This window comes from Lampris incognitus, chromosome 13, assembly GCF_029633865.1.
Source record: "Lampris incognitus isolate fLamInc1 chromosome 13, fLamInc1.hap2, whole genome shotgun sequence".
Taxonomy (NCBI): domain Eukaryota; kingdom Metazoa; phylum Chordata; class Actinopteri; order Lampriformes; family Lampridae; genus Lampris; species Lampris incognitus.
Window position 1 is genome coordinate 15,735,554 of NC_079223.1, and position 16,032 is coordinate 15,751,585.

At 43.8% G+C, this 16,032-nt stretch overlaps 1 protein-coding gene across 1 annotated transcript in view; it reads left to right on the forward strand.

The window, feature by feature from the left end:
• The window catches only part of srbd1 (S1 RNA binding domain 1), a 162,004-nt gene that overhangs the window by 118,553 nt on the left and 27,419 nt on the right, over positions 1–16,032 (forward strand). The window contains exons 17-19 of the mRNA XM_056292050.1: positions 5,905–6,011; positions 7,118–7,285; positions 14,893–15,024. Coding sequence (XP_056148025.1) covers positions 5,905–6,011; positions 7,118–7,285; positions 14,893–15,024 — 407 coding nt within the window. The remainder of the gene's footprint in view (positions 1–5,904; positions 6,012–7,117; positions 7,286–14,892; positions 15,025–16,032) is intronic.

Consider the following 16,032-nt stretch of genomic DNA (forward strand, 5'->3'; position numbering starts at 1 on the left):
TCAATCAAGTGTTCAAGTGCCACTAGCCCTGGTCATTGGAGTCCCTTAAGTAAAGTTCAGTGCTGATTGATTGCTCAGGTGTGGTTTGAAAGCTGATCGATTGGTAAGGTGTATTTTGAAAGCAAAAAATCACATGAGGGCTAATAATTTTGACCACCTCAATTTTCACTACATTTGGTATAAAGCAAACCTGAAGATTTATTTTACATTCCAAAATGTACCAAATAGGGGCCTTAACATTGATGAATGTTTTACTATGTACAGTTTTATGAGTGACACAAACATTGGGCAGAATTTTAGGGAAATGTTCCATAGTTCCTTGGGGGCTAATCATTTTGACCTTAACTGTAAATCAGAGCCATATCACTGGTTGACAGGGCTGGTGGGTGTGTGGAGGTGAGTGAAAACAGACTGATAGCCATAAACATATTTCTTATTATTTATAACAACATAATTTGGGTGATCGCGAAACTAGCTAGTTATTGCGTAACGGCATCATGTAAGGTATATGTGTGTGTTGGGGGACAAACCAAGAATGGAAAGAAATGGAAATTATTTAAGAGGCGCTGCGTTATTTAGACATATTATCATATGTGTATTATAAACATATATCAATATTTCATTTTTTAAATATCACGATTATCATCAATATTGGTATATCACAACACCCCATCACACAATTTGCTGCCTTTATTTCTCGTTTCCTTCCGCTTCCGGTGTGGGAAGATGGCTGCGCGAATTCACGTTTGCAGCAGCCTCACCCAGTGCCGGTGTTGGAAGATGGAGGCGTGAATTCACATTTTCAGCGGCCTCACCCAGTACCATCCCTGCAGTGTCTTTGTCCCCGTCTGCGTCTAAGTTTTGTCTTCATTTGATGGCTGGGAGAGCTGGCACTGGGTCAGCGGGGCAGGCTAAGCTAACTGCTAGCCCATGCAGACCGGCAGTTCCAATAACACGAGGGCAGTCTGGTGACGGCCTGACCTGGCGTTGACTGTAGTGTTTTTGATGTTGTCATGAGGCTTCCGGGGAGGTGTGTTGAGGGTGTCTTGCTGGGAGAGCTTGGTCTGCTTCGTCCGGTAGGCCTGGGGACCATAGCCCCTGCCTGGATCTGAGTCCAAGGACGAAACACCAAGGGCGGTCTGAGAGGACGTGCAAGTGGGGCAGGCTAAGTTAACTGCTAACCCATGCAGACTGGCAGTTCCGACAGTCATCCTGGCTGGCGTTCGTTCCCTTGGACAGTGATTTTTTTTGGTTTAGTTTGGATATATGTATTAGTTTGCGTATGTGTGTTCTTGTAGTTTTTGTGTGTTTTTGTCTTTGTGTTGTACTGCTGGGGGAAATGGCATTTCATTTCATTTCATTGATGCAAGTGCATGAAGTGAAATGACAAAAGTGTTTCTTATTCCTGTTCCTGATTCCTTGTTTGTCTTGTTTGGCCCTGTGATGGTCTGGCAGCCTGACCAGGGTGTCTCCCCGCCTGCCGCCCAATGACTGCTGGGATAGGCCCCAGCATCCCCACCTCCCTGAGTAAGGATAAGCGGTTTGGATAATGAATGAATGTCTTGTTTGAGGTTATGCAGTGATAGTGTATTCAACATATTAAGCACACAAAGGCTACTTAAATGATGAAGTTTGTAGTTTTGTGTGTGTGTGTGCACATGCACATCTGTGTGAATGTTTGTGTGTATCACCAGCATGTCTCAAACCCTCTGCTGTTGGTCCCATCTCTCTGAAGTTACAGCAGGAATGTGAGAACATGTTCACTGAGTTTTTACTGCAGGTTAACAGACACACAATCCTACATGGTCCTCGTGTGAAAACACTTCTCTCCGATATGACATTACAGGTAGTTTCTTTTCTCTCAATCCCCACCGCATGCACACACACAGACTCACACATTTTCCCCGGAAATCGTAAATCTTTCAGTCAGTCTGTTATGGGATCTGATTGTTGTTTGGAAAGTTATTTTTACTGTCTCCAGAGTGCCTCTGGGTAAAGTGCTACTCAACATTCCCACTGAGATGCAGGATGCAGTTCATCAGGAGAGCCACAGGGGGCGATATGCGTCACAGGGTTATCAGGGGCATATTTTTGGGACGTTTACTACTTTCTCTTGTCTCCGTCTTTGCTCTTTGTCTGTCCTCAATGCTGTAATGTGTCCAAGGTAAAGTGAATTCTAAATTATGTCCTGTGTGTGTGTGTGTGTGTGTGTGTGTGTGTGTGTGTGTGTGTGTGTGTGTGTGTGTGTGTGTGTCACATTTAACTGGACCCCTCTTGCTTTTGCAATTGTCGATTATCAAGACCTTGTCAGTTGTCTTTGTGAGTCCTTGTCCTCTCCCATTATCCACAGTTTTTTATCCTCCTTCATTCCCTCATCTGTTTTTGTGTTTTTGTGTAGTTTTTAGTTTTGTTTTTTTCAGCTCTTTCTCTCTCCCTCTCTCAAAGGTGTAAAAACCACATGCAAATAGTAAACATCCCATGCACTTGAGCCACTGATTCTAATCAATACCACTCCTCAGCTAGGTAGGAAAAAACGACTTGAGTGAAATCAGCTGGTTTGGTACAGGTGTGGAGCAAATACGGTGGTTGGGAGGTGTACTTTCTGGACCTGGTTTTTACACATCCTCTCTCTTTCGATCTCGCACTCTTATTAGTGGTCTTTTTCTTAACACTTTCACGTCATCCTTTCCATGTTTTGTCTACCATCTTCACACCTCATTTTAACCCTCCCCTGCCCCATCCTTCTTTCTCCTCCCCCCATCTGCTTCCTCTCTCCTTTTCCCCTGCCTCTCGCCGCTCTAGTGCCTCTCTGTTCCTTACTCTCTCTTTTGCACTTTTTCACCCACCCTCCATCTTTATTTTATTTCTCTCTCCCTCTCACTCTCTCTCTTTCTGTCCCCTTATTGCTGAGAGAAAAGGGTGCATTCACTAACCAGTGGTGTTGTTATCCGTGTACAAGCCAGGGGTTTGTTCTGTGCTTGATCATATTACAGGACAAATCAGGCCAAAGTCAGTCATGTTCACACAAATTTTCTCTCTCTCTCTCTCTCTCTCTCTCTCTCGCTCTCTCTCTCTCTCTCTCTCTCTCTCTCTCTCTCTCTCTCTCTCTCTCTCTCTCTCTCTCTCTCTCTCTCTCTCTCTCTCTCATACACACACACACACATATAGTCCTCCAGTAGTCGAGTTGAGAGTGTCAGTTAATCCTTGACCAGCTGCTGAGGTATCAGTGTTCAGCTCAACTCCTTGGTTTGGGGCCACCCTACCCAACAAGACAAGGAGCTCTGATTGAGGTTGCAGGATGACGAATCATGTATTTTCCCAATTAATGTCTTGGCATTCACACAAAAAAAATGCAAGCAAGCAAGCAAAATTTTATTTATATAGCGCTTTTAAAAACATGGTTACAAAGTGCTTTACACTCAGTACTCAAAATACTGTATAAATACATAAAATAAATTGAATGAATATAAGACATGGCATTGGGAGTAACAGATCAAGCTAAACATGAAACAAAACAGAAGGCAGGTGGGGATCTATAAAAAGGCTTGCCTGAAAAGATGGGTTTTTAGAAGCCACTTAAGACAGTCCAAAGATTCAGCGAATCTAATGGATTGGGGAAGATTATTCCAGAGGCTTGGGGCTAAAACGGCAAAGGCGTGGTCACCTTGTGTTTTGCAGCTGGAGTGAGGGATGGATAAAAGACCGAGGTTTGAGTATCAGAGTGGTCAGGAAGTGGAATGAGGAATGAGAAGATCAGAAATGCCGTGCTTTAAATATAATCAATGGGATCTTATAGATTATTCCGAATTTTACGGGGAGCCAATGGAGGGATGCAAGAATAGGGGTAATATGGGACCTACGGCTAATTCTAGTTAGTAGTCTAGCAGCTCCATTCTGAGCCAACTGTAGATGATTTAAAGTAGCTTGGTCGAGGCCAGAGTACAGGGAGTTACAGTAATCTAGACTGCAGGAAATGAAAGTGTGAATTAATTTTTTGATATCCTTAAAAGACAAAATATTTATGATTTTTGCAATATTTCTTAGCTGAAGAAAACAGGATTGGACAAGCTTAGTAACATGGTGATCGAAAGACATATTCTGGTCAAAGATGATACCAAGACTTTTAGCGGTAGGATTGATGTTTGAATGAAGTGGACCAAAAAAATGATCAACTGCAGTGGCAAAGTTCTCAGGACCAATTAAGAGAACTTCAGTTTTGTTGGTGTTCAGATGGAGGAAATTAAGGGACATCCGGTCTTTGGTGGCAGCTAAGCAATCATGGAGGGAGGACAGTTGATTCGGGTTATTGGGTTTGGCAGAGAAACAGATCTGACTATCATCGGCATAACTGGTGTGACATGTCTTGAAAGTGACTAAACAAATGACCCAGAGGAAGCACATGTAAAGAGAAGAGGATTGGCCTGTGCTGACAATTACATTCTCTCAAATACCACTTTTTGTCTTGAGTTCAAGGTTTTGCCTTGGTGACAGTGCCCCCTGCTTAAGTGTCTAAGTTTAATATCTACTTAATCCATACCCTTTCCAGCAGTGCTTTTACGTCATTACTTCAGAACAAAGTAGCTGTAGTTCTGTATGCAGTGTTGCCATTCAGGTCCAAGAGTGTGCTGGTTTTCACTCCAGCGAAACACCACACCAGCTGTCATTACTGTAGTTTCCCATCGCTGGTTGAATCAGCTGTTGTAATGTTAGATTGGAATTAAAACCTAGTGGTTCTACACTGATGTATAAGCAACAGTGAGAATTTCCACAACAATCTTTTATGTTGCTGTGAGGTGAAAGTTCAAATCAGTCTTTCACACATCCATCTTTGTACTTTTGTACATGGAAAATATGTCTTAAACATTTGAAAAACACTTTTTTATTTTTTTTATTTTACAAAAGTTGTGTTTTATGTCATTAACATGTTGAATGTATTGTGACACTGAAGTTAGAAAATAAATATTCCAACAAATTTGAAATTGTAAGAAGAACAAACTTTGGGAATGTTCAAGGAGGGCAAATACTTTCTGTAGGCACTCAACATTTGTATGTATGTATGCGTTTTGTTTCTGTTGTTTGTGTATGTGTTCCCCCCCCCCCAAAGTGTGTGTCTGTGCACAATGTTGCTTTTATTTCCTGAACCCTCCCCCAGGTTGTACCATCCTAGTTCAACATTCCAAAGCAGGAAAACTCAACAAACCACACTGTCATTGAGCCCTAAATGTTTTTGTTTGATTTCGTGTTTATTTTTTGTTAGCTTTGGATGTTTGGAAAGGTTCCCTTTTTAAATTGTGCCCAGTGTGTGACATATTTTCTCCTCTTCTCCTCTCTTGTGTCCTCACCTTGTCATTATTGGCTCTCCTTCCAGCTTCCTATTAGGAATGAGATTCCAGACCATTTGGAAAATATTGCCTATTTAATGTTTGATTGGCTGGTGGTGAAGCAATGTGAGGAGTTCATTTCGGGGATCTTTATTGACAGTGTGCTATGCTAACTAGAACATGGTGTGGTGTGGGAGCGAGAGACCTTTTGAAGAGCATACTGCTTACTTGGGGCCAACCTTAACATTCATTTGGCCTCCTCCTTCTCGCAGCTCCCTCTCTCTGTCAATCTGCTCTTGCCTGTCTCTGACTTGGCATCTTTCTCCTTTTCTTCCTTGCTGCACTGTCAATCACGTCTTTGTTCGTTTCTGACTCCCTCTGTTTCTTGCTCTCTCCCTGTCTCTGTACCTCTGTGTTTCCCTCTCTGGGCTTCATCCACCCAGATGGTCCTGTCTCATGTGGTCTCTGCATGTGCACAAAAGTGTGCATGTCCGATGACAGAGAGATGCTGTTATTGTCATTTTCTCTGCTAATCCTGTTTCCATCCTGACATTTCCTGTGTGTGTGTGTGTGTGTTTTAAAGCATGATGTATCGACTGGAGCTCTCAAGGCAGCGCTGGATGGGGTTGTACAGGAGTGTGTGAGCTTCGTGGGGGTGGACATCAACATCTGCTCTGAGACGCTGATGAGGTAGGAGACACACACACACACACACACACAAACTATTACTCCACATACAAAATGCAAGTGCATGCACACAAGTGCTTTCATTGCTGTCACATTCCTGTGGACTGACACACTTACACAATTGCATGCACACGCGCGTGCGCGCGCGCACACACACACACACACACACACACACACACACACACACACAAGCAAGCATATTCTGAGAAACAGTGATGATGGTCCAGACCTCCAACATACTTTTCCCTAGCAGTCACAACATGGCAAAGCTTCATACACCCACACACACACACACACACACACACATACACACCTGCCAGCTTGTTTAGTCTAATGCATCACACACAGTCTCCCCCATTGGATTGACTGGATTGTACAGAGAGGATTAAGGCAGATATAGTAGAAACAGACAAGCATGTACACACAGACACACACTACATGTAGATAGTGTGACACATTCTCAATTTTTTGATATAGGACAAACATTTCGCCACATATGCTGAAACACATATGACATAATCATATGTAAATTCACAAATTTGACACATCACATTAACAAACTCACATGTGTGCATGCACCCACACTCACAAAGTATGAAATGAGCTGGCACTAGCAGCAGGGCAGGCATCAGGTCATCTGTTTACCTGTCTGCTCTATGAATGAACTTTTTCCATGCCTGGTAGGACTCATGTCTCACATACACACACACACACACACATACACACACAAAAAACATATACACACAACGCATACACACACGTGTTGTGGCATTATGTAGAGTGTTGACACAGTACTGTGTCTAACGGTGAGTGGGCCACTCTGGACTGTTGACATTTGGCTATTGAGCAGAGCTAATCAAGTTTCAAACACAGGGCCCCATTCACACATGGCTAAAACTGGAGATATCCTTGCTACAGTTTAGCCTTAGGATCCATGACATTAATTCATGAGTTTAAATACATAATGGCTTGGGGTTTTTTTTCTTTTGAGACTGTCCACAACATAAGCTTTTGTTAGAAAGGGGGGGGGGTTCCAAGGGAAAAAAGGTCAAGATTCACTGATCTAGGCTCTCAGGCTAAGCCCTACTTAGTCAGTGTTTTCTCCCTAGGCATATAGCAGGTCTCAGTGCGGGCCGTGCACGGAGCATTGTCGAGTGGAGGGAGCAGAACGGACCCTTCATGAACAGGGAACAGCTCAAACTGGTCAAAGGCATGGGGCCTAAAAGCTTCCAACAGTGTGCCGGCTTCATCAGACTCAATCCTCAGAGTTTACACAGGTACACACACGCGCGCACACGCATAGATTCATACACACGCACAATCCAAGACATCCCGATGTGTTTCCACTGACAAAGACACTCACCTTTTAAAGGTGCTGTATACGAGATTTCAGGCATCAATATTTCCACTGCTATGCTGATGACATGCAGCTGTATCTCAGCATCAAACCATCCACTCAGCTCCCCCACAATCCCCTGTCAGTTGCCTGCACCAAATAAAAATCTGAATGTCCTCAAATCTACTCAAGCTAAATAGCAATAAGAAAGCTCATGGTTGTGGCTCCCAAGGCACTGCTCCGAAAGGTTGGCGATCTCCTCGACGTGGATGGATGCTCCGTCTGCCCATCCCCAGAAGTCCGCAACTTCGGTATCATTCTGGACTCCACTCTCTCATTCCAGGCAAACATCATATCCATCACTAAATCCGCTTTCTTTCACCTCAAACACATCTCCAGACATCCTCCATCACTCTCGGACTCTGTGGCAGAGACCCTCATCCATGCCTCCATCACCTCCCGTCTGAATTATTGCAATGGAGTCCTGTCCGGGGTACCCAGGAAAACCCTGGACAGGCTTCAGTATGTGCAGAACTGAGCTGCCAGGGTTCTCAGCTGCAACAAGCCCTGGCAGCACATCACCCCCACCCTCGGCCACCTTCACTTGCTCCCAGTCAAGTCCCACGTTTCCTACCAATCGCTCCATGCCCTTGCCCCCCAGTACCTATCAGACCTCCTCCACCCCTATATTCCATCCCAGAATCTGCGGTCCACAGTTACAGGCCTGCTCTCCATCACCCATCCAGCCTGCAAACTTTTGAGGACAGAGCCTTCAGTGTGGCACCCCTTCATCATTTGGAACACTCTCCTAGCAGAGATCTGCAACACTCCTTCTTTCCACACATTTAAAAAAAAACTCCTGAAACCTCACCTGTTCACCAAGGCCTATGGTCTCTAGTCACTTCTATCATCCCCGGCAATCTTTGCTATTTTTATTTTATGTCCTTGTTTTATTTGTTTTGTCTGCTCCACTAAGTGTAAAGCATCCTTGGGTCCCTTTAAAGTCACTATATAAATTTAAGTTGTCGTTGTTGTCATTGTTGTTATAGCAGCAAACAACTATCTGTTCCCTGAAAGGCTCTATACAAAACTAAGTTGTTGTTGTTGTTACGTAAAGAGAAAGTGGATTAATGGCATCCTGAGCAGAGAATGAAGTCACACTCCCTCTGTGTGTTTGGTAATCTGAGTTTCTCTGTTCTTTGTTTGGGAAGCTGGTCCAGCCGCCCATGCATGTTAGTAGTGCATGTGAGGTAGCTAGCGTTAACAGGGTAGCTAGCAAGCTAATAACTATGTTACATGGATTTAGGTCATTCAGCAGATGGGAGAAATCGCTCCTTACCAAGCTGAATATGTTACTAATGTTAATAAAATAATTCTATACTGTAAAAATCAATATTCCAACTGAACCAAATGAAATAATAGCCAACCACGTAAAGGGAGGGGGGAGGTTGGGTTTGGTCTGAGATGCTGGTGCTGAATATTGTATATAGCACCTTTAAGTTTGTAATATTTTGTTGGTGTCATTGTTTTCCCATACAGGGTTCCCATGCATCATAGATAACCTGGAAATTTATAGACTAGTTTTTCAGTCACTGGAAACACCTGGAAAATGCTAAAATTGACCAAAAGTCCTGGAAATACTATTGAGGTCATGGAAAATTGTGATGTTCGGTTATAAAATCTTATATTTACCAACTGAGATTGCATATTTTTAGCCTTTGTTTAATATCTTCATGATGTTTCCACTGTTAATTAATACTGAAAAGTATGACCAGCCATAAGTAATGGCTGTCATGTATATCCAAACAAAATTCCAGGAACATTTCCTTCAAAAATCCTAGAAAATTATTTCCTAAAAAAAGAGTGGGAACCCTGTAGTAGCCCACAGTTGTTTGGCACTCAAAGTCACTATTTTAATTTTACTTTCAACAAACGTTTAAGAAAGTTATACATGGTTAATTTACCCATTTATTATGCATATTATGATGATTAGGTTTAAAGTCCTCTCATATTGCATAAACACATCCTTTCATTCATGCAATTCTTTTTCCCTCATTGGCTGCTGACACCTACTCCCAGGTTGCCTGAATTTTTATGAATGAGTAACATGTATCACTTATTTTATGATTAACATCCAGGAAGGAAAAACCCTATTCTGTGTGTTTCTTAGGGACACAGTCTGAATTAGTCCATTTATAATGTCATAGTCCCTTGGCTTGATTGTGTGAGAGGCAGTGGTGGGCTGTCAGGGCCATCAAGGTCTTCTCTGCTGGCCCTGTCAAAATCAAAATCATAATTTGTTTTTCATAGTTAAATTGAAGTGTGCCTGAAATGAGTCTGAATTCAATTACTTGTTTCCTGAGCAGGGATTTCCTATGTCATCTAAATGTGTCACAACTCCTTGAACCAGCACTAGTTGTATTGCTAGCCTTTCCTTGAAACCCGCAGCTGCAAACTGATTACAACTTTGAGCGACTGTATCATCAGCCAATCAAATTTTGATTTGTAGTGACAGAACGCACCCTCTCGTCCAAACGGGACGGGAGGGTGTGCTCCAATTATCGGGGCGTCACACTGCTCAGCCTCCCTGGGAAAGTCTACTCTAGGGTGCTGGAAAGGAGGCTCTGACCAATTGTCAAACCTCGGATCCAGGAGGAACAATGCGGATTCTGTCCTGGCCTTGGAACAATGGACCAACTCTCTGCCCTTGCGAAGGTGTTGGGGGGGGGGGGGTTTGACCAGCCAGTCCACGTATTTTGTGGACATGGGGAGGGCTTGTGACTGTGTGCCCCAGGGCGCTCTGTGAGGGTGCTGCGGGAGTGTGAGGTACTGGGGCAGTTGCAGCGGGCCATCCAGTCCTTGAATGACCAAGGTGAGAGCTGAGCCCACATTCTCAGCACAAAGTCAAACACATTTTCGGTGGGTGTTGGACACCGCCAAGGTTACCCCTTGTCTCTGATTCTGTTTGTGATATTCATGGACAGGATCTTAAGGTGCAGCCAACATGAGGAGTGTGTCCGTTTTGGGAACCTCAGAATTGCATCGCAGCTGTTCACAGATGATGTGGTTTTATTGGCTTCATCAGAACGCGACCTCCAGCGCGCACTAGGGTGGTTTGCAGTTGAGTATGAAATGGCTGGGATGAGAGTCAGCACCTCCAAGTCTGAGGCCATGGTTCTCTATTAGAAAATGGTGGATTGCTCCCTCCGGGTTGCTCCCTCTCGGTTTACCAGTCAGTCTTCGTTCCAGCCATCACCTATGGTCATGAGCTTTGGGTAGTGACCAAAAGGGTGAGATCGTGGATACAAGTGGCTGAAATGAATTTCCTCCATAGGGTGTCTGGGCTCAGCCTTAGAGATAAGGTGTGCAAATCGGACATCCGGAGGGAGCTCGGAGTAGAGCCACTGCTCCTTCACGTCGAAAGGAGCCAATTGAGGTGGTTTGGGCGTCTGATTAGGATGCCTCCTGGGTGCCTTCCTTTGGAGATTTTCCGGGCACGTCCAACTGGGAGGAGACCCCAGGGTAGACCCAGAACTCGCTGGAGGGGACTACTTGTCCAGTCTGACCTGGGAATGTCTTGAGATCCCCCATGAGGAGCTAGAGGGCGTTGCTGGGGAGAGGGACGTCAGGAGTGCCCTACTTAGCTTGCTGCCACTGCGACCCGACCCCAGACAAGCAGCTGATGATGAGATAAATAACAGAACGCCCCAGAGACCCTGCTATGTATCGGTGCCAGCCCCTGGTGTCATCATCCACTTTGAGCTTCAATCCTTTAGCGGGTTGTGAATGAACTGAGCGCAATGGCCTCCACATTAACAGCTACGGACAATCTTGTTGCCGATCTACTTGTGTTTTTTGCAAATCTGGTGGGATTGTCTGCATTATTTTACATGTTCTCCCAAACAGGCTAAATTACTGGATGAATTTTGCGAAAGAAGGCTGCCACGAGTGAGATGGAACTTCAACTCCAGGTTTATGTGGCACATTTTTCTTATTGAATTGAAGGCAGTGCACTGATGAAATTGTGGCTATACTTTATTGAATTTGTTGAAGTTGCGCGACTGGTGAACACTACATCAACTGTGGAAACTTGGTTTTCTCTGCCAGGCAGTATGCGTTTGGTCACGCGTGTCTTCCACAGCTAATCTTGCAAACTACGGGACCAATCAGCCTAAAAAATTATGTGCACATTTATGACTGTATGATCAAAAACCTCTTGTGATTGCGGTGATTAAAAACCTTCAGAAAGCGTTTGTTCTCACTATCGACGCGCCCTCTCTTCATTCACTCTCTAGCTCGCTCTGCCACGCTCTGCCAATACTGCTTTATGTCGCTGCCCACATGCACACGGTTGATTTAGATCGGGCAGCGATGGTGCCCATTATGTATGAGTGTCGAAAGTAAACAAGATGTCAATCGTATTTTGCAGATCAGCAAATAATTCACTGCTGATCTCAGCACAGGAGAACTGGAGGAACACTGGGTGAGCCAAAAATAATTCACTTTATTCACCTCACCTCCGTGTTTGTTTAAATGACATGAGGGGGATTAGATGAGGATGTGTCATAGACTCCATTGTTAAAACTCCACTATATAAATACAATTTCAAGTATTGAATTAATCACAGTCACAGTTGGAAATCACCTTGGTAGCTACAATAAAACATTTCCCATGGTGAGCTATGTTTTCTTACCATTGTTTTATTGATTTAAAACGAACGGATGTCATTCGCCTACATTCATTTTATATCATGAAAACTGCGATGGTTAAACACATCTGAAGTCTTTTAATAGGGGCCCGTTCCCCCGGTAGGCCAAAAAATGGGTGGTTTGTCGCCAAGTCTGAACACCGTAGAAGAGGAGATACGCCCTATGGAGATCTGCACTCTACTGACTGCACTCTTCTCATTTTTTTGTCATGTGGTGTGAGTGTGCAATCTGGTTGCTGTGTAACGTAAAGGAAGCTCTGATGGTGATGCTGCAATAGCTTATAGTGCACAGTGGTATGCGTTGCGGTTGTTGAAGAATAGCTGTCTTGTTGGTTTTGATCCAGTAGTGCATATGGTGTGCGATAGTGTATTTTGTATGTGGCTGTATTGGCACCCATATGAGAAATTTGTTTGTGTGTGTGTGTGGGGGGGGGGGGGGTTGCAGTGCAGTGCAGTTCATTACTAAAGGCCCTGACTGAAACCACACAGTATGCTACTGGTGAGGGGACATTCCTGTGCGTTGTGGCTAAGCTCCAAACCTAGCTGTCCCAGTTAGCCATTGTCCTCCCATTGACCCCACCAAGAAAGCACATGAGGTTTAATTTAATATTAAGTTGACTTAGTGTTTCAGAAGTAGAGAAATTTCAGGCTGTTTTGAGCCACCAAGACTTGAAGCCCTGTGAGTAGATTACTTTATGATTGTGTGTTTTGAAACCCTCATGTCTCCAGGTTGCTCAAAATTGCAGCAGCTGTAAACCTAACACACACACACACACACACACACACACACACACACACACACACACACACACACACACATATAATCCAGTGAGTCAAGTAATTCTTTATGAGACAGTACAAGCCTGTTTCATGCCATAAGCAATCATCAGCTGTCAATAAAGCTACTCGGGAAAGGGCATACCATTTACTGCCTCGTCATGCACATCACATGCACAACGTCCAATGGGGAAGGGAGAGGTGCTACATTCAAAAACACATGATCACTAACAGCCCAATGGGAGGGGGGGTGGTATTTGTCTATTGACATGAGTTATTTATAATTACAAAATAAGTGCTTATATCTATGTCTGAAACTGCTGGCCAATTCATTCCTGTTATTCAGTATGGACATTTCTGGTTTGCAAATGATAAAGTGTTTTTCAGTTAGAAATAGATTGCACATTTTACTACTGGTTGAATATGCTTTGTTCTTTGAGAGGATTTTCCAGGTGGTTGAATCCATAGTCCCAGCATGCTTTAAGACCACCTCTATCATTCCTGTCCCCAAGAAATCAACACCCACATGCCTGAATAACTACTGACCCATAGCACTCACCCCCATTGCCATGAAGTGCTTTGAGAGACTGGTTCTGGCTCACATCAAAAACATTACCCCCCCCCCACATTCGACCCACATCAGTTCACTTACCGTCCCTAAAGGCCATAGACCTTTGGGGACGGTGCCATTGCCACTGCCCTGCACTTTGCTCTGACCCACCTTGAACTTAACAACACATACATCCGGATGTTGTTCATAGATTACAGCTCTGCCTTCAACACTATCATCCCCGCCAAACTAACCACCAAACTCCTCTCCCTTGACCTCAACCCCTCCCTCTGTAACTGGACCCTGGACTTCCTGACCAACAGACCTCAGTCTGTTAGGTTAGGTGACCACACCGCCACCCTGATCCTTAGCACAGGTGCCCCTCAAGGCTGTGTTCTGAGCCCCCTCCTTTTCTCCCTCTTTGCCCACGCCTGCCTGCCAACTCATCCTTCAAATGTAATAGTTAAGTTTGCGGATGACACCACAGTCCTTGGCTGTATCTCCAACAATGATGAGACAGCCTACAGGGACGAGATTCAGCACTTCACATCATGGTGTGCTACCAACAATCTGGTTCTCAATGTGCAGAAGATGAAGGAGCTTATTATGGACTTCAAGAGGTCTAGAAGCTGCAGCCACTCCCCCATACACATCAATGTGGTGGAAGTGGACTGTGTCTCCAGCTTTAAATTCCTTGGAGTTCACATCAACGAGGAACTCTCCTAGACCTCAAATACCCAGGCCCTTGTGAAAAAGGCCCAACAATGCCTGCATTTCCTGAGGAGGCTGAGGAGTGCCCATCTATCCCACAAAATTCTCACCAACTTCTACCACTGCACTATAGAGAGCATCCTGACCAGCTGCATCTCATTGTGGTACGGCAACTGCACATCAGCAGACCAGAAAGCTCTGCAGCGGGTCGTCAAGGTGGCCCAGCATATCACCGGTTCCCAGCTCCCAGCCATAAAAGACATTTATCACAAACGCTGCTTTCGAAGGGGTCTCAGCATCAGCAGAGATCCCACTCACCCCAACCATGGACTGTTCTCCTCCCTGCGCTCTGGGAGGCGCTACAGGAGCCTCAGAGCCCGCACTAGCAGGCTCAAAAACAGCTTCTTTCCCCAAGCTGTTGCCCTCCTGAACCTGGCTACCCACTGAATGTCTGTGGATATTTTTAAATATTTTTGTACTCGTGCTCTTTTTTAACTTATTTTAACTTTTTGGTCTTTATCTGTGTATATTTTATACCGTGTTTGCTGTGTTTGTGTATGTCTGTCTTGCACTGTTTGGCAAAGCCACAGCCCTTATTTCATTTTTAACATGTGCCTGCACATTGTTTTTAATGACAATAAATTATATTGTCTTTATATACACACACACACACACGAATTTTTAGTAGTTAACAATTTCTTTTTAATTATGCATGTTGCCATTAGATTGACCTAAAAGCAAAGGCTGCCTTTGCTTCTGGAAAGATGATTAATTTGAGATGTCTCTTGCTTATTCTATGCAGTGCCAGGTCCTCAGTGCCACAGAAGCCAGTGGTTCAGAAGGGTAAGGGAAAGGCCAGCGTCAACATACCAACCTCACCCAACCCCCTGGATCAGACCTGTATACACCCTGAGTCCTACCATGTAGCACAGAGGTATGCCACACACACACACACACACACACATACACACACACACAATGTGTTCTAATACACATTGCATCATACAGAACATAGTTATGGGAACATCAAAATCAATTTCACTACATCATGAACAAAGCTTGACATGGCATCTCTTCAGGGACAAAGGCTGGAGGGTCTTCTTGTGGCAGTCTTTTCTCCTCTGGTTTTGTCCTAATCCCTGTGGATTTGAAAACATGCAATAATAACCAAAACTGGACACCAAAAATTTAATTGTGCTGTTTTTGTGCTGACTCAACCCTTCTCACATACTGTCTGAGTTAAAGCGGGGGGGTTTGTTTTGGTTTAATGGCACTTTCTCTATTCTCCACAAAAAATAATCATGTTCTGGTCAGTCAGGTCTAGTAATTTCTTAGATATACATGGAAAGAAAAACAAAGAATTTAGCCTATCATGAAACTGATATGGATGTTTACAATCACATGATAATTATTGAGGCATTATGAAATCATTTCAACAACAAAAAATCCTTCCCTTTTTTCCTACACCTTCATTTTTCAAAGCACTGGACAAAGCTTTATTGTATTCAAATATGAACTATTGCGGCTTTGAATATTGTGAGTTTGGTACATAGTTTATTGTCAAGCAAAGATGAGCTATTCTAATTTCTTTTACTTTAAATTTAGTAGCAAAAACCTTATTATTTACTTTTGAATATGGCTGAGATTCGAATCTTGCTTATACATTTATGTCTTTTCTCATGACATGCACAGTTTATTGCTGGCAGTAAAATGCCAGGCCAGTTAATATCAATTGATCTGGTGTTTATGAGTCCTCCAGTCAAAACATGATGTGGAGTTACACTTTTCTACCTATAAGTAATAGTGCAAATAGCCAACAAGAAAAAAGGCAGCTACTACTCCTATTTCTTAGGAATTTCAAGGCTTATCTTTTTTCAGCTTTGTTTGATTGTTCGGTTTTGGCACCCATCTTTACTTAGGACTCTGAGTGTTATGAGCAATG